This window comes from Erpetoichthys calabaricus, chromosome 4, assembly GCF_900747795.2.
Source record: "Erpetoichthys calabaricus chromosome 4, fErpCal1.3, whole genome shotgun sequence".
Lineage (NCBI taxonomy): Eukaryota > Metazoa > Chordata > Cladistia > Polypteriformes > Polypteridae > Erpetoichthys > Erpetoichthys calabaricus.
The window spans coordinates 324,411,642-324,436,627 of record NC_041397.2 but is presented as its reverse complement, the minus strand read 5'-3'; the positions used below and the strand labels follow the sequence as shown (position 1 = coordinate 324,436,627).

At 39.7% G+C, this 24,986-nt stretch overlaps 1 protein-coding gene and 1 long non-coding RNA gene across 2 annotated transcripts; both read left to right on the top strand.

Moving 5' to 3' along the window:
* The first annotated feature begins 8,012 nt into the window (after window positions 1-8,012).
* LOC127527395 (uncharacterized) lies at window positions 8,013-9,517 on the top strand. Its single transcript, XR_007934711.1, has 2 exons — window positions 8,013-8,150; window positions 9,439-9,517. It is a non-coding gene; the product is annotated as an uncharacterized LOC127527395 (long non-coding RNA).
* Window positions 9,518-16,563: 7,046 nt separating this feature from the next.
* Window positions 16,564-24,024, top strand: LOC127527612 (tripartite motif-containing protein 16-like). The gene is made up of 3 exons (XM_051926730.1): window positions 16,564-16,651; window positions 18,234-18,299; window positions 23,483-24,024. The coding sequence occupies exons 1-3, from the start codon at window positions 16,564-16,566 to the stop codon at window positions 24,022-24,024; spliced, it is 696 nt and encodes a 231-aa protein (XP_051782690.1).
* Window positions 24,025-24,986: the final 962 nt, after the last annotated feature.

Genomic DNA, 24,986 nt, shown 5'->3' with positions numbered 1-24,986 from the left:
GACCTCGGCAGTACAGTAACAGTTTGCACTGAAAGGCTCCAGAGACAATTAAGCCATCAAGGGAGAAGAACACAAGTATTCCTCAAAACTATGAATAACTATGATGATGATTCAAAAGCGCTAACTCAAACTTCTGTCTTATCAGATTTACAAGTCTGTGGTCTCAATGAATATGATGATGAATATATTGATTTGCCAAAGGTCTTTACACAGGTCTCCATTCTAGTGAACAGAGAAAGTATACAAGAGGATATTGATAAGTGGGCATATCTTAAAGAGGTACGTCTATCTCATATTGACTCTGAATTTGATCTTTTAATAGCAATCAACTACCCAGGAATCTTCGAGCAGTCACGCATCATACCTAGTCAAGGAGGTGGACCTCATGCCATGAAGACTGCACTTGGATGGGTGGTTGGTGGACCATACAAAGAGATAGATGACCTCACAAAACAAAGTGGTAAGTGGCCCAAACATTCAATCAATCGTGTGTCAGTAACAGAGATTGAGGATATGTTGATACAACAGTATAACACAGATTTAGCAGAGCACAGCTGTGAAGAAAAAGAGGAGATGTCACAGGAGGACATCAAGTTCATGCACATAGCCTCAGAATCTGTGTGACTGGTAGGTGGCCACTATTGTTTAAATTTGCCTTTGAAGGATGAAACACTGAAAATGCTGAATAATCGCTGTATTGCTGAACAGCGTGCTATTGGACTCAAGAGAAAACTGAGCAAAAATTCAGGTTTCCACGAAGACTATAAAACATTCATGAGAGACATTATAGACAATGGTTACGCTGTCAAGGTACCCAAAGAAAGCCTAAATTGTAATGAAGGCAGGGTGTGGTACATCCCACATCATGGTGTGTATCATCCAAAGAAAAATAAAATTCGAGTAGTCTTTGATTGCACTGCCACCTACCAGGGGACTTCACTTAATGAACAATTATTAAAAGGCCCCGACCTAACTAACACCCTCATTGGCGTCCTTACAAGATTCAGAAAGGAGCCAGTAGCACTAATGGCAGACATTAAGTCAATGTTCTACCAAGTTAAGATACCAGATAAAGACACTGATCTTTTACATTTTTTATGGTGGCCTGAAGGTAATTTAAGTAAAGACCTTGAAGAATACAAAATGACAGAACATCTTTTTGGTGCTACTTCTTCACCCAGTTGTGCTTCTTATGCTTTGCGTAGAACAGCTGAAGATGCCAGAGATACATTTCCTGAGGAAGCTGTTAACACCGTTCTCAATAACTTCTATGTGGATGACTGTTTAAGGTCAGTGACAACAGAAGAACAAGCAATAAAGCTGGCAAAGGACCTCCAAGCTCTATGCCTTAAAGGGGGATTTCATTTGACAAAGTGGGTGAGTAACAACAGAGAAGTTTTATTGTCTATTTCTGAAGAAGACAGAGCTCTTGAACAAAAGGACTTAGACTTGAGCCACAGTCTCCTTCCCACACAGCGTGCCCTGGGTGTCCAGTGGTGCACAGAAACGGACAGTTTCAAATTTCAGATTAAGTTACAAAACAAGCCCGCTACAAGGCGTGGTATTCTGTCTGTTGTTAGCTCAGTTTATCATCCACTTGGCTTTTTAGCACCTGCCTTACTGCCAGCAAAACTTATTCTAAGAGACTTGTGTGAAGAGAAAAAGCCACAGCTGCGAACTCGGAATGCAAAAAACTTGGAGACAGACTTGCAGCCCTGGAGGATGGGTGCAGAAGAAATAATATAAGAATTGAGTGTATACCTGAGAAACGAGAAAGCTCAAGCCCAGTGAAATTTGCAGTAGAATTACTGTCTAAAATAATTGGAGATGACTTTAAACTCGACATTGAGATAGCCACGGCTTATCGCACAAACAGACCAAGCACCTTTAAACCTAGGTCTTTTATTGTCCGCTTCGAGCGACTACGATGTAAGCTTGATGTGATGGCACTTCTCAGACACAAGCAAGAGATTATATTCGAAAATAATCTTATTCGTATTTTTCCCAACTTCTCACCATCAACAGCTGCAAAACGCAGATCCTACAACGACATTAAAAAGTTGCTACGGAAAGCCGAAATCAAATACAGCCTCTTGTATCCCGCCAAACTGAAAGTTGAAGTTCAAGATCGACATTATATTTTCTTCAGCAAAGAAGAAGCTGAAAAAGAACTAAAGAAGCTGTTTCCGACACTTTTTTGAAAGTTAATAAGGAGCCGTATTCTATCAAGGCACGGGAAGGACCTATGATCTGCTCTCTGGATCCATGTTTAAAGAGACTGGTATTATAATTATACATCCCTTTTTTTTTCTTTATCTGGACTTTATATGTTTATGTTTTAATCAGAGTTATAGAGTTATAGACGTGAGTGTGAAAATGTGGAAGTAATTAAAGTAGGATTCGTTTTTTTTTTTTTTCTTCTTTTTTCTTTTTTTTATTTTACTATACCTTAAAGTAGACTGTTTAACATCATACCCTTGGTTTAATGCTTGTTCTACTATTTATACAATTACCATTATACTATTACAGTAGGAATTACCAGGTTTATCCTGGACTAGTTTTTAAAATCATTCCCAGGGTTGTTTCTTTTTTTTTTTTTTTTTTTTTTTAATATTAATATCTTAACTTAAAAGCGCTGAAGATTATTTCAAGCTTAAATACTGTTAATGATTATATTTTCGGCAGATAGTATTAAGGATTTAACTGTAAAAGATATCTCTGTTTTAATTCTGTAACGCCGCTGCAGGGTGGGGTTTGTTTTGTTTTGGACGTGCTCTGTCTCTTCGTATGTCAGAGGACTGGGACATCGCGAAGTGGGATCACACCTCATGTGGGGAGGCAAAATGGGGGGTGGGGGGATAAAGGGGGGAGAGAAGGAGAGCAGGTTATATCTAATCTATTCTTGTAATTCTTATAATTATAAATATCAATGCAACAATAGGCTAAAATGCAATAACTCATGGGGAATCTGGAAACTAAGATTAAAACTGCCATATTACCAATTAAAACTATAATGACATTAAAAACTCAGAATCAATGTCTCCATGATGTTACAGTTAACTTTGTGAGCTGGAATGTTTAAGGCCTGAATCACGAATTAAAGAGAAGGAAAGTATGCTCTCACCTAACAGGCTTAAACGCTAAAATAGTATTTCTACAGGAGACCCACTTACTAACCAAGGATCAGTTCAGATTACAAAAAGACTGGACTGGCCAAATGTTCCATTCTAGCTTTATAAAGAAAACTAGAGGGGTGGGAATTCTCATACACAGAACAGTTCCATTTGTAGCATCAGATGTAGTGTCGGACCCTGAAGGGAGATATGTGATGGTCATGGGCAACTTATATAACAGTAAAATGATTTTTATAAATGTTTATGCACCCAATGTTGATGATAAGGAATTCATGCAAAATCTATTTGCATCCATTCCCAATGTGAACACTCATAAAATTATAATGGCTGGGGACTTTAATTGTGTTTTAAATCCACTCTTAGATAGGACTCCTGTGACAGGGGGGACGACATCTAATACTGCAAAGACAATTACACAGTTTTTAAATGATCACAACTTATCAGACCCCTGGAGGTTTCTTAACCCAAACTCAAGAACATATTCGTTCTACTCACCAGTGCATTATAGCTACTCAAGAATTGATTATTTTTTTATAGATAATAATTTCCTGCCTACAATTAAATCATGCAAATATGACACAATTGTTATCTCTGACCATGCCCCTCTAGTCTTGGAGCTAAAATCATTAAGCCCCTCACACTCACCTCATAGATGGCGTCTTAACCCTCTTTTATTGGCAGACGAGAACTGCACAGAATTTATATCCAAACAAATCAGCTTCTTCCTAGAGACAAACACGTCCACAGAGGTTTCTGCAGGAACACTCTGGGAAACTCTAAAGGCCTTCTTAAGAGGCCAGATTATTTCATATCTTTCCCACAGAAATAAATTAGAAACCAAGAAAGTGTCAGAGCTAAGAAATGAAATTACTAGAATAGATGAAGAACAAGCCAGGCGTCCAAGTGAAGCTCTTCACAGGAAAAGGCAGGCCCTACATACAGAACTTAACATCTTAACAACTAAAGAAACTGAGCAACTTATTTATAAGTCTAGACAGCATTACTATGAACACGGAGAAAAAGCTAATAAGCTTTTAGCTCAACAAATTCATAAACAAGAAGTTCACAATGCAATACCAGTAATCACCAACAAGAATGGAGAAGAAATCAACGACCATAATAAAATAATGCACACATTTAGAGATTACTATAAGTCTTTATATTCCACTGAGCCCAAAGAAGACAACACACAATCTAATGCATTTCTGGATAATTCACAAATACCACAAATAGATGCTTTAAGTGCTGAGGAACTGGATAAACCTCTAACGCTAACAGAATTACTAGACGCTATAAAGTCACTACAAAGTGGGAAATCATCAGGCCCTGACGGTTACCCCGTAGAGTTTTATAAGAAATTCTCCACTCAGCTAGCTCCACTCTTATTGGCAACATTTACAGAAGCTAGAGACAACCAAATACTACCTCAAACATTTCGACAAGCATTAATCACCGTCTTTCCTAAACAAAATAAGGACTTGTTACAATGTGCATCATATAGACCAATTTCACTCCTGAATAATGATGTTAAGATACTCTCAAAAATCCTAGCTAGAAGGATGGAGAAAGTGCTGCCCTCGGTAATACCACAGGATCAAACTGGATTTATTAAAGGCCGACACCTATCTTCAAATCTCCGACGCTTGTTTAATGTTATATATTCACCAGCAAAATCAAACACCCCAGAGATATTACTATCATTAGACGCAGAAAAGGCATTTGACATGATCGAATGGAATTACCTTTTCACTGCATTGGAGAAATTTGGGTTTGGCGCGAATATTTGTGCTTGGATCAAACTACTGTATACCAATCCAGAAGCTTCAGTTTGTATTAATAACATTTGCTCAGACTACTTTAAACTAGAACGTGGTACCAGACAAGGATGTCCCTTGTCGCCACTGTTGTTTGCAATCGCTATTGAACCACTGGCAGTCCACTGCCGAAATTCTTATCAGATAAAGGGGATTGTCAGAGAAGGACTGGAACAGAAAATTTCTCTATATGCAGATGATATGGTCTTATATATATCAGACCCAGAAAACACTGTCCCTGCTGTTTTAACAGCACTAACAGAATTTCAAAAGATATCTGGTCTTAGAATTAATCTGAATAAAAGTATACTCTTTCCAGTGAACTCACAAGCATATAATAATAAATTAGACACCCTACCTTTTACCATAGCAGATCAGTTTAAATACCTAGGGGTAAATATCACAAGTAAACATAAAGCTCTTTATCAACAAAATTTTGGCGTCTGTATGGAAAAAATTAAGCAAGACTTGCATAGATGGTCAACCCTTCATCTCACTCTAGCCGGAAGAATTAACATCGTTAAGATGAATATCCTTCCTAAACTTCTCTTTTTATTTCAAAACATTTCAATATATATCAATAAATCATTTTTTAAACAGTTAGATTCAATAATAACCTCATTCATTTGGAACTCAACACACCCACGTATCCGAAGAGCGACCCTACAAAGACCTCAGGCAGAAGGTGGCATGGCTTTACCTAATTTTCAGTTTTATTACTGGGCAGCAAACATACAAGCCATAAAAACCTGGACACAAATAAATGAACATACACAGGCTTGGTCTGCAATAGAAGTAAAATCCTGTAGTACTTCTTTATATTCCCTGCTCTGCTCTCCAATAAATGAAAGTTATCGCAAATATACTAATAACCCAATTGTGCTTTACTCACTCAGAATATGGAACCAAATTAGGAAGCATTTTAAGATGGAAAATCTTTTATCAGTGGCACCTCTGCAAGAGAACCACCTCTTTCAACCTTCGCAAGTATATCCAGTTTTTAATACCTGGAAAAGTTTTGGGATTAAAATGCTCAGAGATCTTTATATAGACAACATATTTACATCTTTTGAACAATTACGTTCAAAATTCAACCTCCCAGCTACACATTTCTTTTACTATCTTCAAATTAGAAATTTGGTTAAACAGAAATTGCCCGATTTCCCCCACCTTGCACCCTCCACAATGCTGGAAAAAATACTGCTCAATTTCGAGGAAACAAACACTATTTCCGCAATATATAAAATCTTATTAGAGTCCCTACCTTTCAAAGATCCAAGATGACATTGGGAAGAAGATCTCTTAATCAATATATCAGAAAGGAGTGGAAGGTAGCAAAGCAGAGACTTCACCCGAGCTCCATATGCGCAAAGCATAGAATTATTCAACTAAAAATTATATATCGAGCTCATCTGTCTCACTTAAGACTGTCCAAAATGTTTCCAGGGCAGGATCCAACCTGCAAACGCTGCAACCAAGCTCCTGCCTCACTGGGTCACATGTTCTGGGCCTGCACCAAACTAACATCATTTTGGACAAAAATTTTTAAGTGCCTCTCAGACAGCCTTGAGGTCACAATCCCTCCTAACCCATTAATAGCTGTGTTTGGTGTCCTTCCAGATGGACTTGAATTGGAGAAGGACAAGCAAACGGTGATTGCATTCACTACACTCTTGGCACGCAGACTTATTTTGTTAAATTGGAAGAATCCTAATTCTCCTCTTATAAGTCAGTGGGAAACCGATGTTTTATATTATTTGAAATTGGAAAAAATCAAATTTTCAGTTAGAGGATCTGTACAACATTTTTTCAAAACATGGCAGGATTTAATCAATATTATTTTAGAATAAGAGAAATAACTAATATTGCATTTAACTACCTTCTCCATCTCTTATTTACATAGATATTCATTTCTCCCTTTCTTTTGTTTATTGTTGCCTTATTAAAAAGCCTAAAGCAATTTTCCTTTAGCTAAGCTCTCCTTCTCAGGGGTGGGGTTTGATTAGTCTTCAAATTTGCTGGGTTATAAATTGATCTGTTTGTATGGAATGAATACAATGAAAATTAATAAAATAAAAATATTAAAAAAAAAAAAAAGAAACAGACAGACAGTTTCAAATTTCAGATTAAGTTACTAAACAAGCCCGCTACAAGGCGTGGTATTCTGTCTGTTTGCTCAGTTTATGATCCACTTGGTTTTTTAGCACCCGCCATACTGCCAGTAAAACTTATTCTAAAAGACTTATGCAAAGTGATATTTGGGTGGGATGAAGAAGTAGAAGTCAAACACACTCAGAAATGGAAAAAGTGGATGGATGATTTGCAGTTACTTACAGACTATAAAGTGAACAGATGCTTCAAACCTACCTGGTTTGGAACTGTAAAGACAGCACAAATGCACCATTTTGCAGATGCCAGTGAAGATGGATATGGCACTGTCACATATCGTCTCCTGACTAACAAAGAAGGCAAAAAACATTGTTCATTGCTGATGGGGAAGTCAAGAGTTGCACCATTGGAGCAGGTCACAGTTCCAAGATTGGAGCTGACAGCAGTTGTTGTGGCAGTCAAAATGGACAAAATGCTAAAAGGTGAGCTTCATCTACATTTTGGACTGACAGCACCTCAGTGCCCACATACATTTCAAATGAAAGCACTCGATTCAAGACTTTTGTTGCCAACAGAATCTCCGTGGCTCCTCAAGTTTAAAGACTTACTGCTGCACTTAAGAAATGAAAGAAAAACATTTTAACTAGAAGTCAGTCAGACTAAAAAGTAATCCAGAAGAACAAAAGTCACTCATCACAGAGCACATGAAAAGTACAAACTGACTTTAAAACCAAACCTCATTTACTGTATAAGACTTGGCTAAAGCTAAAACAGAGCTTATACACCTCAGTCAACTACAAGAATTTCCAGAAGAATTAAAGGCTTTAAAGAAAAAGACTTGTGTTAAAAAGAACAGTCAAATCTATAAACTTGATCCGATCATACAAGATGGAATACTGAGAGTTGGTGAAACACTCAACAAAGCTGCAATGACAGAAGAAGATAAACACCCTGAAATTCCTGGGTAATGGGTCGAGCAATCAAGACAATGCCAGATGCCAAAGGTGCAGTCAGAAGAGTTTGTGTGCAAACCAAAACCAGCACACTGGACAGACCCGTGAACAAACTGTGCCTGCTTCAAGAAACAGCCAATGTTTGAAATATGAAATCTCTCTATTATAAAAAAAAAAATCCTGGAACGCAAAAGCAAGGCTACGATTCGTGATCTTCTTGGAAGTTCTCGGAAGACATTTAAAAGACCTGCGAGACAAAAGAGACTTGCCACGGTGCGTCTTGCGGGGACTGTAAACATGAGACTTGGTGCCAAGAGATTGTCCCAGGGCCATCTCGCAGGGACGTGGAACATCCATAAAAAAAACTCAGTGGTGTAAAAGCACGTAGCACAGACATATCCTGTGCTCTCACGGAAATAGAGACCCAAAGGCGTTGGAGGGAAAAAAAGACAGATAAGAGATTATGAAAGCAGTGGAATTCAAAAGGCTCAAACAAACGATGGCGCGATACACCTACAGAGAAAGGTACAGAATATGAAAGAAAGCAGTAAAATTCAAAAGTATTGTAGCGTCACTGGTCAGGTTGAAACCTTTTTGGTTTTAAGTGACTGTTCGGTCCTATTGAGGGAGGGCAGAGTACAGCACGGAAGACTGATAGCGGGGTATTGATTGATGTGGTAGGTGGGGGGGCGTTGGAGAGGGCGCTAGAAAGTTGTGTTTGGGGTTAGGAAGTAAAACTTTTGTGACACTTTATCATGTCAGTCGCTACAGTATCAAAGAAAAGATAGAAAAGATTGCATTACCGCAAACAAAAGGTGATTAATCATCAGAACCAGGTGTGATTGAAAAACTAGCAGGACAAAAAAAAAAAAAACGTCTTTTCTCATTTGCATCATTCAATGCACAGAACATGGAATTACACAATAATGGACCGTACACTATGAGAATCTGTGGTCCCAGAACAGTTTAAGCAACGACAAGTTAAATTTCAAAGAATACACAATTCGGTTGGGTGTATATTGATGATCACGGAGAAGCGATGCAAATTTTAAAAGGCAAAAAGATAGGTAATGTATATATTCTGTGAATAACATTACACACCAAAGGAGATCGTGATATGCCACTCATATTAAAATGTTTACAGTTTACAGTGAGAATAGCATTTGCTATGACAATCAATAAATCACAGGGACAAACATTATTTATTAGAGAAACAGAAACAATATTCACTCACGGGCAGTTATATGTTGCGTTGTCACAATGTGTCTCCAAAAAATATTGTTTTTAATGAAGCTTTAAAGTAAAAGTGCGAATAATGAAATTGAAACAATTCCAAAGAAAAAAATGTAAAATTGTATATCTGATTAACCAAACACAGGGGTTGGCGAGTGAAGCGAGCAGGGGGCGAAGCCCCCTAGTTTTTAAAAGGTTTGTTTGCAGTGTTATTGCTAGTGATTTGAAAACAATAGTTAATATAAAAGTAATTGGCTCATATTGAAGTAAAGTATAGTAACTGTCTCCACTCCTGCATAGCCAATTTAGGGCCGGAAATGTAAGAGCCAATCATAGAAAGTTAAAGTTTGGAGTTAAACTCATATTAATGTTTACTTTATTTGAATAGAATATAATTTCTTCCATAGTCATAGACAATGGTAAAGTCTTTTCCCCCTATAAGTTAGTAAGAGATAGAACCTTCTTACTATACCTGAGTAACAGTGTGATATTAGGTCTTGTTGTGTTTAGAACAGGTCCCAGTAAACAGGAACATGAAAGACACATTTTCAACTCTGAAATGGGATAAGCAGACAGTTTTCTGACCGTCTAGAAATGGTTCAGAAATGATAAGTAAATAGTAACGACTTAAGATGAAACAAGATTAAGCTTAGAACTGAATTTTTCTTAATGTGAATTTTTTCTCTTTTTTGCTATTTTAATTTTCTTTTTTGTGTGAACTGTTTTACTTTGAAACTTAACTAAACTTTTTAAAACGAAGATATTTTGTCTGTGGAATCATTTCTGCACGTCAGGCTTTTGTTGAATCCCATTTTTTAAGTTAGAGCTGCTGAACTTTGATAACTTTGGAAAAACGCAGCTACAGTTAATAACATTTTTTATTTTACTTTGTGTGAATGTTTACAGTACATCTTTCTTAAATTAGGTAAAAATAATTGTAAACTGCATATACAGTATTTTTGCCAGTTGTCACCTGTGGTGAATTTGGAGAAATCCTCTGGCAATAATTCCATTTGAACATTTTTAAGAAAAAAAATCAAAATACAGATGACATTTTTAAACTGCTATTACAGCCAGTGAAACCTGATTTGTTTGTTCTTTGTACTAATTAAAAGTTTAAGCCCATAACCTTCTAGTATATGGTAGCATCTGGGAGTGAATGGCCCATTTTCTGCAGTAAGTTTATTTTCATCCAACCACAAGAGTAAAACTCTTTGGTGCTGGACAGTTTCATTTTTTCACATGTGTAGGTGTTTTGAGGCTGAAGTTGTCATATTAGGGAAAACTGAACAAGAGAAATGGTGAAAGTAACATTAACAGCAGTTGTAGGGTGTGATTTTTAACTCGTAGAAAAAAATAAAACAGCAATGGCAAATCAAGAGAGAGAGTAGAATACGAAATGAAGATATTGACTGGGCTAGCATTGCTGCTGCCATGTTACTGTGATTAAAGAAATACTCCAGTAAGAACATCATCTCGGTCCTACAGAGCTACAAGTCTGTGTTTGTTAATTGGTGCATTTAACTGAACTGATTATCTCAATAAGGTGCTGTTTCCCAGTTTATGTTTATTCTACATTTTCAGAATGTGTCTATTCATTTTATATGAATTTTAAGATTATTTTCAAAATCATATGTTTTTTTACCTCATTTGTTTTAGGATGTCTTGTAAATGTGACTGATTCCTGTCATGAATGTCACAGGTGTCTGGTCACACTTATAGGTAATCTAACTTAGACACCATTAAAATATCCGACTACGCCACCCAGTTTTATTAAGAGACTGGGAACTCCTGAAATTTACCAATAATAGCACACAGGTTTCTTTAAATTGGGCGGTGAGTAAACACACAATGAAAGACACAACAGTAATTTCAGAAAAAGGCAACAGTAAGTTCTATTGTACAAGACAATATAAGGTACATTAAAAAGATAAACGAACATAACAGAACCTAAACATATCAGGAATTAATTTCCTTTTTTTGTAAAAGGAAAATACACAGTCCACACTCTAAAAGTCCGTAAAAACAGGAATTGGAGGATTCAACCTTTAGTGGTGCAGAGTCCAGTTTGGGCACGGTGTTACCCCAACACTAAATTGTTCACAGAAGTTGTGTCAAATTGTTGACTCCATGTCAGCGTCTCTTCGTTGTTCCTTTTTCTTCCACTCTGGGCTCCTTGTGTTGCTGGGACCTAGGCAGGCCTCATTTCCCATCTGTCAGCTTTACTGGGTCCTTTCATGCAGATTCCCTCTCTCGCTGAACCCACATCCGGCGTCTTCTTGTGCAGCTGTCTCTTCCTCCCTGGAAGTGTTGCCACCCTTGTGCCTCACGTTGTGCCAGCCAGGTACCCTTGTCTGCCTGCGAGCCCCTGTGCCCTGTCCGAGTGTCTTGGCAGCGTTTCCTGTGGACTCTCCCTCTGCCTTCTGCTGGCCAGCAGTTTATATTTACTTCACCCCTCTGTTGTCAGTCCTGGACAAACAGTTTAATCAATGGCACATCTAAATTGCCTGGGTTTAACAATTAATAAAAACACAAGTTAACAAAATGTATGGTTACCAAACATTAATAAGTACAGATATGCTGATTCGGAACCAATATTTCCAAGCCAGGTAAATACAGACATTCTACCAAGGCCAGACTTCAAAGCAGTGACTCCCTTGCAGGACAGCAAATACCATTAATAAGTACAGATAGCCTTTTAACTTCTCACCCCCCAGTCCCAACAGTGGGTGCCTAATGGAACCACCCAGTGCACAAAAAAAATGTAAAAGTGTCCCCCTCTGACATGAATATATTTGTAAAGTTGGAATGTTTGCTCCTGTTTTAAACTGTACTTCTTTTTACACACCACAGATTATCATTTAATAGGCTAGTTATGGTTATTGTATTACTGCATGAGTTAATTTTGGTTGGGATATAGCATGTGCTACTCACCCAAGATGTTACAAAATGTGAGTAGCTGCGCCTTCTGAAACTAAATAGCAAGTTCAAAATGTAGAATTTTGACTGATTGTTAATGGTTCATGCAAATAAAATTTAGAAAATGATCATGGAACCTGTTAATTATTATAATTGTCTTTTTAACATTTAAAGCTTTTTGGCTTTTGGAATATTTTTTGAAAATTGCTTTCTGATTTACTAATGAGTTATATTATTTATGATATGTTGGCCCAAGTTTCACATTTGAGGCTTGGATTATAGTTGAACCTTTGACAGGACAAAACTAAAAATGTGATTCCTTTCTTTTTATTCTCTTATAGCTATTATGTCTATAGAGCAGAACATTATATAAAATGTGTTGACTAATTGTTCATTTACAAGTAACAGTTTACAAAAAGTAACACACAAATGCCTACTTTTTGAGCACTTTCCTCTTAAGTAGTTAGGTATATTTTGTGAGAAGTAACCGACTTTCTGAGTTATCATGACAGTCCTTTAGGTGGTCACCTTGGAAGGACAAAAACTTTATTGAAGATCCTGGGGGTTGCGTGGTGGCCGTCTGTCCAGAAAGACGTTTGCCACCACATGAAGAAGTGCCTAACTTGCCAGCAGCTTTAAAAAACCACCTGGTAAACCGGCAGGATTTTTACAATCGATAATCGTTGATGGACCGGGGGAGACTTTGGGAGTCGACCTGATGGGGCCCTTTCCTGTTACCAGCTCGAGGAAAACAGTCTTGATGGTGGTGATCGATTATTTTTCGAAGTGGGTAGAGCTGGAGTTAAAACCAACAAAATATGCTCCACCCTGAAGAACGAAATCTTCACCTGCTGGGGGGTACCGAAGAACATTGTTTCAGACCAGAGTCCGCAGTTCACGAGCTGTGTATTAGATGAACTTTATACAGCCTGGGGAGTGAAGAAAAACCTTACAACAGCTTACAGAGCAAGTGAACCGGACCCTGAAGAACATGATCACCTCCTATGTGGGTGAATGTCATCAGGATTGGGATAAATGCCTCCCAGAGCTCCGGTTTGCCCTGAACACCGCTGTGCATGAAGCCACAGGTGAGACACCTACTTTGGTTGCGCTGGGCAGAGAGCTGAAGGGCCCGCTTGACCGACTCCTTCCCAGAGCCCCTAGTCCAGAAACCACCAGTTACAATAATTTATTTAAGCTTGAGGAATTGCAGCGGAGAATCCAACAGAGGTTGGTGAGTTCGACATCCAGACATGCCAAGTTATATAATGCCCGGCGTAAGGAAGCGCACTTTCAGCCGGGTGATTTGGTCTGGATTAGAGCTCACCATCTCTCGGATGCCAGCAAAAGGTTCTCTGCCAAGTTAGTGCCTAAATGGTTAGGTCCAGCCAAAATCATTTCTCAAACAGGTCCAGTTAATTTCCAGATTCAAAGGGGTCTTGGCACTAACTCCAAGCTAGACACAATCCATGTGGCCAATCTCAAGCCGTACTTGTCCAAGGTTGGGGGGGGGGGTGGGAATGTACTACTACATAGTAGTAATAGTGTTGAGTGCGTTTTGTTTCCATCGTCCCGTTTGCTGTTTGTTTGCAGCAGTAAACGGATGATGGAAAGAGACCACAGCCCCAAAATGTAAAGCACCTGTTTTCAATCACAATCAATTACATCCAGCAGTACTGTTTAAGCAATCAGCAGGAAACAGAGAGAGAGAGAGACGGAGATTGTCATTTTCACCACGACGCATCGACTTACCTGCTGTTCACCACATTGTGCCTTTGTATCCAGTTTGTTTTCATTCCACAGACTGACTTCAATCCCTCATCACCAGAGACCCCGGGGTCAGATTACATCATCCACCACAAGCCAAGGATTCACGGTGAGGTTGCTCTATTTATTCCGGAAAATACAAACACATCTCTTATCTGTTGACCAGTCATCCGCATTCAGGACAGTTGTACACTCGGACTCAAGTTCACGATCATTCATTCCGTATATCATTGATTGTTATTCGTTGTTTGTTATATGTTACAGGGGCAAGGGAGGGTTTGTTGTGTTTATATATGGTGGTGTCAGGTCGTTGCTTTGGTGGAGGGATATAGATGTATATATATTTTTTTCCTATGTGTGAAATGTGCAGTAATGTTTTGTTTTCCATTTAATATAATTAACCACCTATTTTAAATATCATCTGTTTTTGCGTGCTTGTTTAAACCGTCGATTGTGGGGAAAAGTTTATTTGTTAGAGGTATGGCTTGTTATTTAGACTCCTCTCAGTAATTCATCCAGGCCACAGGTCTTGGAGGTGTAGCTGCCGGCTGGGTAAGGGTCGGCCGTTACAGCTTTATGAACAACGCTGCATGTTCTCTCTGGGATACATCAACACTGAGGACTTTCAGACAATGAATTACCCATAAGAGGTGCGTCACGAAACTCTATGGGGGCTTCTTTATACCAACAACAATACATCTGTATATCGCCTCACTGGGACTGCCAAGTCAGACGTGTTTTTTATTTTTAATTTTCTTACTATTTAGTTATTTTGTAGTGGGTTCAGACCAAAGTGGTTTGTGTGTGTGTGTATTTACTTTTTTATTTAATAAGCTTTTGTAGAAAGTAAAGTATCTACCTATCTACTGTGGCGGACAGCCAGGTCCCATGCCCGGCTGGGACGCCCCTTCGATGTGTATTCAGGGGGAGCAGCCCTGAACGGTGCAGTACCTCACCCTGGACACTGGATGGCCACCCCCCTTGGTTGGAGCGGTGCCTCAGTCTCTTGCTTCATGGGAGATGGAGTTCTCCACAGCCCTGTTGGAATCTGGGGTGGCCGCCAGAGGGCGCAGCATGGGTCCCTGAGCCCAGCTGGATTAATCTTCAGCCCCACCTGAGAGTGCACCCAGAAACAGGTGATCAAGCACCTGGAGCACTTCCTGGTGGGTCATAAAAGGAGCCAACAACCACCACTCAACGGCCAGAGTCGGGTAGAAGGAGGACAAAGCTATGGAGGAGTGGTGGTGCCAGAGAGGAGTGTTTGGACTTTAGTGTTTAGTGTTTGGGACTGTGTTGTGGCTGGGGGTTCACAGGGAAGATGTGCCCTCCAGCTGAAGAAAAATAAGTCGTTTTATTTTATACGTCCCTCCCGTGTCAAGTCTGTGCCGGATCAGGCACAATATAGTGCCTTTCTTACACTATCTATCTTGGTTGATATTTTAATACTAGCTGAAATACCCGGCATTGCCCGGGAGGAAAATAAAGTGTATTTTTTTTTTAATTGGTTAAGAAAAATATAATAAAAAAAACACAACTTTACAAATAAAAATAAATGAACAGACAATGAAGACTCACTAATGTGCTGGTATTGCTTCCATCTTTAGCCAATATATAAAGGTTCTTAGGACTTCATACCCTTAATCATGCACATAAAGTTGTCCACGTGAGAAACACGCTGTGTCCAAATTGATTCCAGCAATTTTCAATGATTGTCCAAACGCTGTGAGCATCAAGTGGATGATAACAGACATATGAGACCGAATCTCCAATTAATCTGTTCGAATTAAAATTCTTTTACAATCAATTAAAGGTTAAATACTGTATTTTACCAATATAAATAAATATTAAAAGTTAAATATCATAGCTATATTTGGTCTATACTTTACCTTTGATTTAGATAAGTTAATTAAATTACTTTTTTAATTATGAACGTATTAAAAAAACCTATTTCTTTTTTATGAAAAAAGTGTAACAGCAACACGTTAGCTATGATGTTGCAAAACAAATGACATTTAGTTCATTAATGAATAAAGAGATCCACAAAATAAATATAGGATGTTTATGGTAGATAAAAAATAAAATTGCTTACTTATCTTGTATATAATATAATAGATAGCCTATTTTAATCAAAATATAATCTCGGAATACGTTCAAAGTAGCGTAAAAATGATGGGAAAAGTGAAGCCTTTTATAATGTTTTTGAACAGATTAATTTTTGTTTTGTAGTGTAGTAATACGTTTTTACATGCAGAATTTTTGACAACATAAAAAAAGTCAATTAAATTTACACTATTATTAGGCTGATTTAATTCTATTACCACTACAACATTGTTACAATAAGAATAATGCAAGTTGAAAGTATAGTTAACAAAAACAAACATTAAATGACAAACAAATCATACTATGGATTTTTCATGATAAAACTGTCGGTTGCTTTTATGGAGCACAGCAGAAACGTTCTAAGCGTCAACTGGATAATAACATGCATACAAGACCGCAAGATTGTTACAGTCTGCTTTATATATAAATCACAAAGACAGACCGAGTCCCAAAAGTACTTGGGATGCCAAACCGGCCAACTCTATTTAATTTCAAAAGCAACAGAGCCACGGTGGTGGTGCTCAAACATAAAGAATGCTGGCAGTCACCTCCAGTTCACCTTCTGGTGGTCATTCTGAGTGTCAACGGGATTATAACATGCATACAAGACCTAAGATCTCCCGTAAGATCTCCCCCCACCCTGCCCAGAAGGGGGTGGGTTACGGCTGATTTCACCCTACAGTATTTTTAGTCAACCAATGAGAAACGTGTGTACCAAATTTAATGAAAATTGCTCCATCCGTTCAGAAGTGATGCTGGAATATACATACATACACACACATACATTGACTTTTATATATACATAGATTAAATGTGTGGTATTAATAATTACATTCAAGTATATTACAATATCATTGTTTAGCCTACACGTCTTCATGCATGTTGAACTCAGCCAGTATTAAGCCTTTTCTAATTAACATAGTTCAAATGAAAGACAATTGGGGGGTAAATATTACCAAAATAAGAATCTGGTGCACTGAACCATCTGGATTTCATCCTCGCATGGTGCAGATCAAACTCTAATTATTAGCAGAAAGATAATTCTGACAACCTGGGTTCGCTTCCCGGGTCCTCTGCGTGGAGTTTGCATGTTCTCCCTGTGTCTGCGTGGGTTTCCTCCCACAGTCCAAAGACATGAAGGTTAGGTGCATTGGTGATCCTAAATTGTCCCTAGTGTGTGCTTGGTGTGTGGGTGTGTGTGCCCTGCGGTGGGCTGGCACCCTGCCCAGGGTTTGTTTCCTGCCTTGCGCCCCATGTTGGCTGGGATTGACTCCAGCAGACCCCCGTGACCCTGTAGTTAGGATAAAGCGGGTTGGATAATGGATGGATGGATGGATGGATGGATAATTCTGACAGATACTAAAACATACTAAGTAACAGAAACCAACTAAAGGAATACTCTATCCAAAAATTACATTTTTTTATGTGTTATTTGCTCCTTGTGTTTTGTAGTGATGGCCATGAAAAAAGTCTTTGTCATCTTGTTCATCGCACATTGCAGCCCTCTTGTGGACATCGGCAGACATTACGCCCAGGCACAGATCCTGGATGTGTCTTCTTATATAATATACTAAGTGGGGGTGGCGGGGTTTAAATGGGGGTCAGACCCCTTTATGGATCTGACTGACAATATTAAGAATTTCTTAGACAAAATTCTGAGGTCACAACTCCAAAAATGAAAGCGCCTATTCTGGACTAAGATCCTTATTATACAAGATATATATATATATATATATTAATATAATTGATATTATACATTTTTCTTAGCAGATGCTTTTATGCAAAGGAACTTACAAAAACAGATCAACATAATCGAGTCAACATCAGTTGGTGAACCGTTTGGTAACAAGTGTGACAGAACAAGGGGACAAAATTCATCAGCATAAGTGAAGAACTCCAGAAACCAAACACAAGGGAGTTGGACTGAAGCTCACAGACCAAGAGGGTCTTCAGAGGATTGTCAGACACACTGAGAGAGTCCGCAGTTGAAATGGCGGTGGGCAGCTCATTCAGACTGCTGACTCCCTCGATGTGTTTGATGTGTTCAGACGCCACACGCTCCGCTCCGTCTGGGTTTTCATTGCACCGTCATGTCTTGGGCTTTATTTGCTTGTCATTTTGTATTTTTTTAATTGCACTGCATTTTTAATAAATGTTTTAATAATTTCACTAACATTACTCTTCTCTTTTCTTTGTATCTTCAGGTCATGAAGCTCCAGTTTTCACCCTAATGCCTAATGAACCTCAAAGCAGAGTGGAGTTTCTCCATTGTGAGTTTGTGCTTTGACTGACTGTATCATCAGAGCTGACACCATTTCTCTTTGAGTCTCCAGTCCAGGCTTGTGTTTGAGTTTGAGTTTGGCCATCGTAAGCACAGTGTGAGTGTGGAGTGACTGGGGAGACCTGAGACTGGTGCATTATGGGAAAGAAAGATGAGGACAGAGAAAATATGTTGATTAAAAACTCGAGATATCACCCAGCCTTAGTCTGAATCACAATCTGATTATTTAGGTGGCCACCTACCAGATTACACTTGTGGTTGTTCGGTTAGTCAGCAAACATCCACTATGTCCTCTCAGTTGTGAGAAGCTGATCGTAGGCATAGTCACCTTCTCCTTACAGGGACTGAACCTCAAACATCAGCACCTGAGGTGAAGTCTCAGACATTATGCCATAGCGGCTGGTTCACTTACCTGACAGGGTATCGATCAAAGTATTAATTATCTCTGTAGGTCTGAATCACAATCTGATTATTTAGGTGGTCACCTACCAGATTACACTTGTGGTTGGTCGGTTAGTCAGCAAACATCCACCATGTCCCCTCAGTTGCGAGAAGCAGAGGTTTGATCAACGTAAGGGGAAACAAAGGTGCACACACCTAATGAGCCTTCAAATTCCACCGGAGATTTTCAATGGGGTTCAAGTCAGGTGACTGTGACGGCCACTCTAGAATCTTCCAGGACTTTTTCTGAAACCAAGTCTTGGTGGACTTTGAGGTATGCTTGGGATTATTGTCCTTTTGTAAGGACTTTGGAAGGATGCCCAAGCTTCTGCTTCCTCACAGACAGCATGATGTTTTCTCCCAGGATTCCTTGATAATTAAGCTCCAGTTTTCACCCTAAAGCCTAATGAACCTCGAAGCAGAGTGGAGTTTCTCCATTGTGAGTTTGTGCTTTGACTGCCTGTATCATCAGAGCTGACGCCATTTCTCTTGATGTATCCAGTCCAGGCTTGTGTTTGAGTTTGAGTTTGGCCATCGTAAGCACAGTGTGAGTGTGGAGTGACTGGGGAGACCTGAGACTGGTGCATTATAGGAAAGAAAGGTGAGGACAGAGAAGCACCAAAACAGTTAAGTGAAGTCACAGGAAGTCAAACAGATCCTACCTCCATTGTTCTTTTCCTTTATCTTTTAGCCCATTTACTTTCCATTTTTCTGTTGTTTCTCCTTCTTTTTCCCGTCTCTCCTTTCTTTAAGCTTTTCTTTTTTCACTCATTCCCTTTTAAAAATGATAGTAATAATCAGTTTATACAACCCGATGTGCGTCAAATCAAAACATTTCAACTGTTAGCATATTCAGATGTATGAAAAAGTAAGGACACCCCAGAAAATGTTTTTTCTTTTTAAATATATGTTGACCTATCAAAACTTGATCTTCATTTAAAAGGTATCTATAGAAAAAAGGCGATGTAAATAAAAATGAAACAAAACAATTAATTGCCTATAAATGAACAGATTTGCCATTTCTAAACACCTGGTATTATCCCCTCAAGATGGCGTCTCCTCTAACGGTCTCTGACGTTACTGGGTGGAGGTCTATGTGACTCCTCCATGGAGCCGTGTGATGTTTGATGGGGTCTTGTGTGCTCGGCCCGTTTCAAATCCCCCCGCAGCATGTTGATGGGATTGAGATCTGGGCTTTGACTTAATCACATGATTATTAACACCGAGTGGCCACATAGTGAAAGGGCACATAAGAGTTTTGTTGTACAAATAACAGTAAATCTGAAGTGAACTGATTACACGGCATTTTACATTTCATAGAAGCCTTCAATTTTTTAAAGAACGAAGCCACCAGCACGTCACAGTTTGTGTGGCACATCATGCACATACACAATAAAAACGAAATACTCAGAACAATCCAACTATCGAGTTTGTAATGCGTGACGAGTCCTCACACTGAGCATCTGGTAATAAAAGACCTGATTCTGAGTGAGCAGACCCACTGAAACAGCAAAGACACGGGGAGAACATGCAGACTCCATGTAGACCCTGGTGCTGTGGTGCAGAAATCACAACTCAGTGCCTCCGCTCTGCCTGTGTGAGAACATCTGGACTGAGCTTACGAAATGTCAGTATGTCAACTGAGGACAACGGGGGGTGCTGCTGAACTGGCCCTGGCGTCCGAGTGGTGGGTGTTTGTGTTCACCCAGTGATGGACTGGCACACCGGCCATGTGTTGTTCCTGGCTTGTGTCTGATGATTGCTGGGATCAGCTCCAGCTCCACCGTGACTCTGCTGTGGATAAGTGACTTAGGATGGGTGGAAGGAAGGATGGGGTTAGAACATCGGTTCAGTTCTCGTCACCTGATAATGCGCCTGCTCACTTTTTTCTGTCACTGAAGGACACGTGTGGTTATAAATGTCACCACAGTAGGAAGTCTTTACAATGTAAATAAAATGAGCCTTCCATGTAATAAGACGAAGTGCACCTTCTTTAGTTCTTCAGAACAGACGCAGAAATTCACATCTGGGCATCGACACTCAATAACATCGTCTGTTTTTAAAATGGCCGAATCTCTCAACAATGGTTTGCTTTTTGACCTTCTTAAAACAACACGCATACGCTGTTTTGTAATGTGCATGTAATCTGAAGACACACTTCGATATTCAATCACATTTGTGTCAGTTTTGGTAAGATGTAAGGCTTTTCTTTAGAATGGGACCTGGTAACAATAAGCTCCATTATTAAAAGTGCTATTTTAGGCTATTTATCTTTTAAAATGTATAAAATATGCTTCACTTTAGAACACAGTGATAAGTGGCAGACTACTATATGCTGTGACTGTCAAGAAATAACCTTGATTTGAAAAATATTATACTTACCCTTTAAGTTTAAAGCAAAGGGTCTGCTCAGAGGAATATAAAATGGCAAATACTGCTGTCAGTTTCAAGTTATGTCGTAGAAAACTGGGATTGTTGTATAAAAAGTGGAAGTGGACAAAAACGACTGGACATTGTGGTAACACAAAGAGCAGAGCGATAGACTTGACAGGAGATCTATAATATATTAGATATTAATGTGAAAATATACAGCGAGAGATGTGAATGAAAATGTATAATAGAGGAAGAGATTATTGTGAAAAAGAGCAGATAATAAATCAAAATGAAAGGTGCTCAGCAGGTAGATAGATGGGAAAGGCACTATATGATAGATAGATAGATAGATAGATAGATAGATAGATAGATAGATAGATAGATAGATAGATAGATAGATAGATAGATAGATAGATAGATAGATAGATAGATAGATAGATAGATAAGAATCCCCCCTTTGAAATATTCCCATTTTTTTTTTGCTTTACAGCCTTAAATGTAAACACACAAACTAATATTTTTTCCAGCTTTACTTACTCAATGCAATCTCTAATATCCAAGTGAAAGAAATCACAGCTACAGTTCAGAAGAATTTAAAAAAATCAAAAACAAGACATACTGAGATGAATAAAGGATCCCCCACCCAACAAGAAATTCAATCAGGTGTCAGTGCCCACCATTTCCATTGCGGTTACTGGCTTCCTTCTACCTGTGATCAACTCTAATCCGTGTGATCAGTGAAGCTGTTCCTGGTCCATTCATTCCCTTTCTTGGTAGTGCCACTGACAGCACACAACTGACTATGGGTGGCAAGCCACTTTCAAAAGATCTCAGGGACAGAGTTGTGGACAGACATAAGGCAGGAGATGGAGACAAAAACATCTCAAAGGCTTTATCAATCCCAAGGAGCTCAGTAAAGTCCATCATAAAGAAGTGTTTGGTGCTACTAGGACCCTCCTTGGATCCTCCAAACTGGACGGAAGAGCAAGAAGGAAACTGGTAAGAGAGGCTACCGAGAGGCCGATGGCCACTTTGAAGGAGTTACAGGATCTTATGGCAAAGAGTGGTCATTGTGTGCAGGTGACAACAATTTCACAAGTGCTCCACAATTGTGACTTGTTCACGGGGGGGTCGCAAGGAAAAAGCCACTTCCCAAGAAAGGCCACATTAAGGCTCGTTTCAGCTTTGCCACAATGCACCTTGAAGATTCTGATGCCAAGTGGAAAAAGGACTTCTGGTCAGATGAGACCAAAATCGAACTCAAAACCAAACGGTACACCAATGCAGCTCACCATCCACATCACACCACACCTACAGTAAAGCATGGCGGGGGCAGCATCCTGTTGTGGGGGGCCTGGGGCTATCGTTAGGGTAGAAGCAAAAATGGATGGGGCAAAATACTGTCAAATTCTGGATGAAAACCTGCTACCCTATGCCAGAAAGTTGAAGATGGGCAGAATGTTCACCTTTTGACATGACAACGACCCGAAGCACACAGCAAAATTGACCACACAGTGGCTGAAGGAGAAAAAAGTGAATGTCCTTGTGTGGCCAGTCAGAGCCCAGACCTAAATCACTGAAAATCTGTGGAAAGATCTGAAGATCTGCAGACCACCAACACTCACCATCCAATGTGACCGAACTTGAACAGATAAACTGTAAAGAAGAGTGGGGGTCAAATATGACACAGTCTAGGTGTGCAAAGCTGATAGAGAAGTAGCCCAACAGACTCAAGGCTGTCATTAAAGCAGAAGGGGGTTCAACAAAATGACACTGACATGGGGGGGGGGGGGGGGTCCTTTATTAATCTCAGTAGGTCTTGTTTCTGATTTCTTATCATTTTTCTGATCTGTAGCTCTGATATCTTTCACTTGAATGTTAGAGGTGGCATTGAGTAAGTAAAGCTAGGAAGAAATATCGGTTTGTGTGTATAAAGTTAAAGTTGTAAAGCAAAAAAAATGGGAATATTTCGAAGGGGGGATCCCCTTTTCCTTACCCATCATAGCATTTGGACTGTGACAATAAAAAGTATTCTTTTCATAAAGCCAGCAATCTATGAAACAGTGCGTTTGAACTCTGACCTCAACGGTGACCTCATACGGTTTATCATAACTCCTGATGACCGAAACTCTCTCCAAATGTCCGACTTGCCTGTCGTTGTCATTTCTTTGTGATTTCATTTTAAATTTCTACAGATTCTGTCCAATCAGACGAGCTCTTTACTGTTGAAGGCACACGTTTGAGTCTCATCAGCGCAGCTCCTGATTGGCTCTTGTTAATTGTCTGTGTTGTGCTCCGCCCCCAGTCCCGTTACACACTCCCAGATGTCCTCACTCATTTTCTTTTCTCTCCTTTCAGACTTCTGTCCTCTCACACTGAACATCAACACGGCACACAGAGACCTCCATCTGACTGAAGGGAACAGGAAGGTGACACGTGAGGGGACAAAGGCCAAATATCCTGATCATCCTAACAGATTTGACCACTGGCCCCAAGTTCTGTGCAGAGAGGCTCTGACTGGGACTCGCTGTTACTGGGAGGTGGAGTGCACTGGAGACAATCTGGCGATTGGAGTCGCATATCAAGGACTGAGCAGGAAAGGAGACGGCATGGAGTGCAGCCTTGGAAACAACGACAAGTCCTGGAGTTTGTATTGCTCTTATTCCCAGTACTCGGTGTATCACAATAACAAGTGTACTATCCTCAGCACCCCCTACAGCCCCAGAATAGGTGTGTATCTCGACTGGCCTGCTGGCTCGCTGTCATTTTATAGCGTCTCACACACAATGACCCTCCTGCACAGGCTCAACACCTCCTTCACTAAGCCGCTCTATCCAGGGTTTGGGGTTGGTCCTGACTGTAGTGTGACAATCTGCCATCTGACACCAGGTAACAACTGATCCTCCACCAGTCTCTTGATGTCCCCACAAGCGCAGGTCAAAATAAAATTCATATATAGCACGTCTGGGACTGAATTTGGGGATGAGAATGCAGGCTGAGTGCGGCTGTCGGGGTCTCGACTATTACTTGATTTGATTTAATGTGTGAGAAGCCATTCAGGTGTGTGTCCTACAAATACCAGTCCGACCAGCAGGGGTCACTGTTGATTCACAGCTACGTGTCCTCCAGGCTGCTTTGACCCTGAGTGTCAGTGAAAGTCCCTGTTAAGGCAGAGAGGCATGTGGTCCTGTTAGAGCAGCACGACTGAAAGGCACTATATACAGCACGGGTTATTTAAGTTACTTAAACTTGTATTGTAGTCTGTTGTTCAGAAAGTGATCTACAGCAGTGGAGCACTGCTGTAGGTCAGCTCTACCATCTCAGCAGGACATTTACACCAGAAGATGCAGGACCAGAGCTCTCAGGATTATCAAAGACTCCTCTCATCCCAGCAGTAGCCTGTTTCATCTGTGAAATCAGCATACTGGCCAGGACAGAGAGACTCAGAAGGAGTTAAATCAGAACATGCCATCTCCTCCATGACCCTCCACATACTTAGACTGGACTGAAGTTGTACTACGCCGTCTACCCTTACCTTGTTTTGGAATTGGTCTGTCATTTAACTACGTACCTGTCTAACTTTAGTTTGTCACAATAATCACTGCACTATTGCACCTTAACATTTAATTCTACTTTATTCACTTAATTTTACTTATTTATTGTGTTCTATTATACTGTTATCTTTCAATCTAGGACTCTTTTGTTAATCTCACTGATGTTCTTCTAACTTTGCAAAGTTTTGGTAAGCGGACCAGGATGCATTTCACTGCATGTTGTCCTGTATAACTATTCATGTGACAAATAAAGAATCTTGAATCTTGAATCTTGTGCCACCCCAGTGCCTCAGGAGACACAATCCCAC

What these genes read in the sequence shown, in the direction of transcription:
- LOC127527612 (XM_051926730.1), top strand. Translation starts at nt 16,564, where the DNA reads ATGCTGGCAGTCACCTCCAGTTCACCTTCTGGTGGTCATTCTGAGTGT. An exon ending in TACAAGACCTAAGATCTCCC is followed by an intron (nt 16,652 to 18,233) that starts GTAAGATCTCCC and finishes TTGTATCTTCAG; the next exon opens with GTCATGAAGCTCCAGTTTTC. An exon ending in CAGAGTGGAGTTTCTCCATT is followed by an intron (nt 18,300 to 23,482) that starts GTGAGTTTGTGC and finishes CTCTCCTTTCAG; the next exon opens with ACTTCTGTCCTCTCACACTG.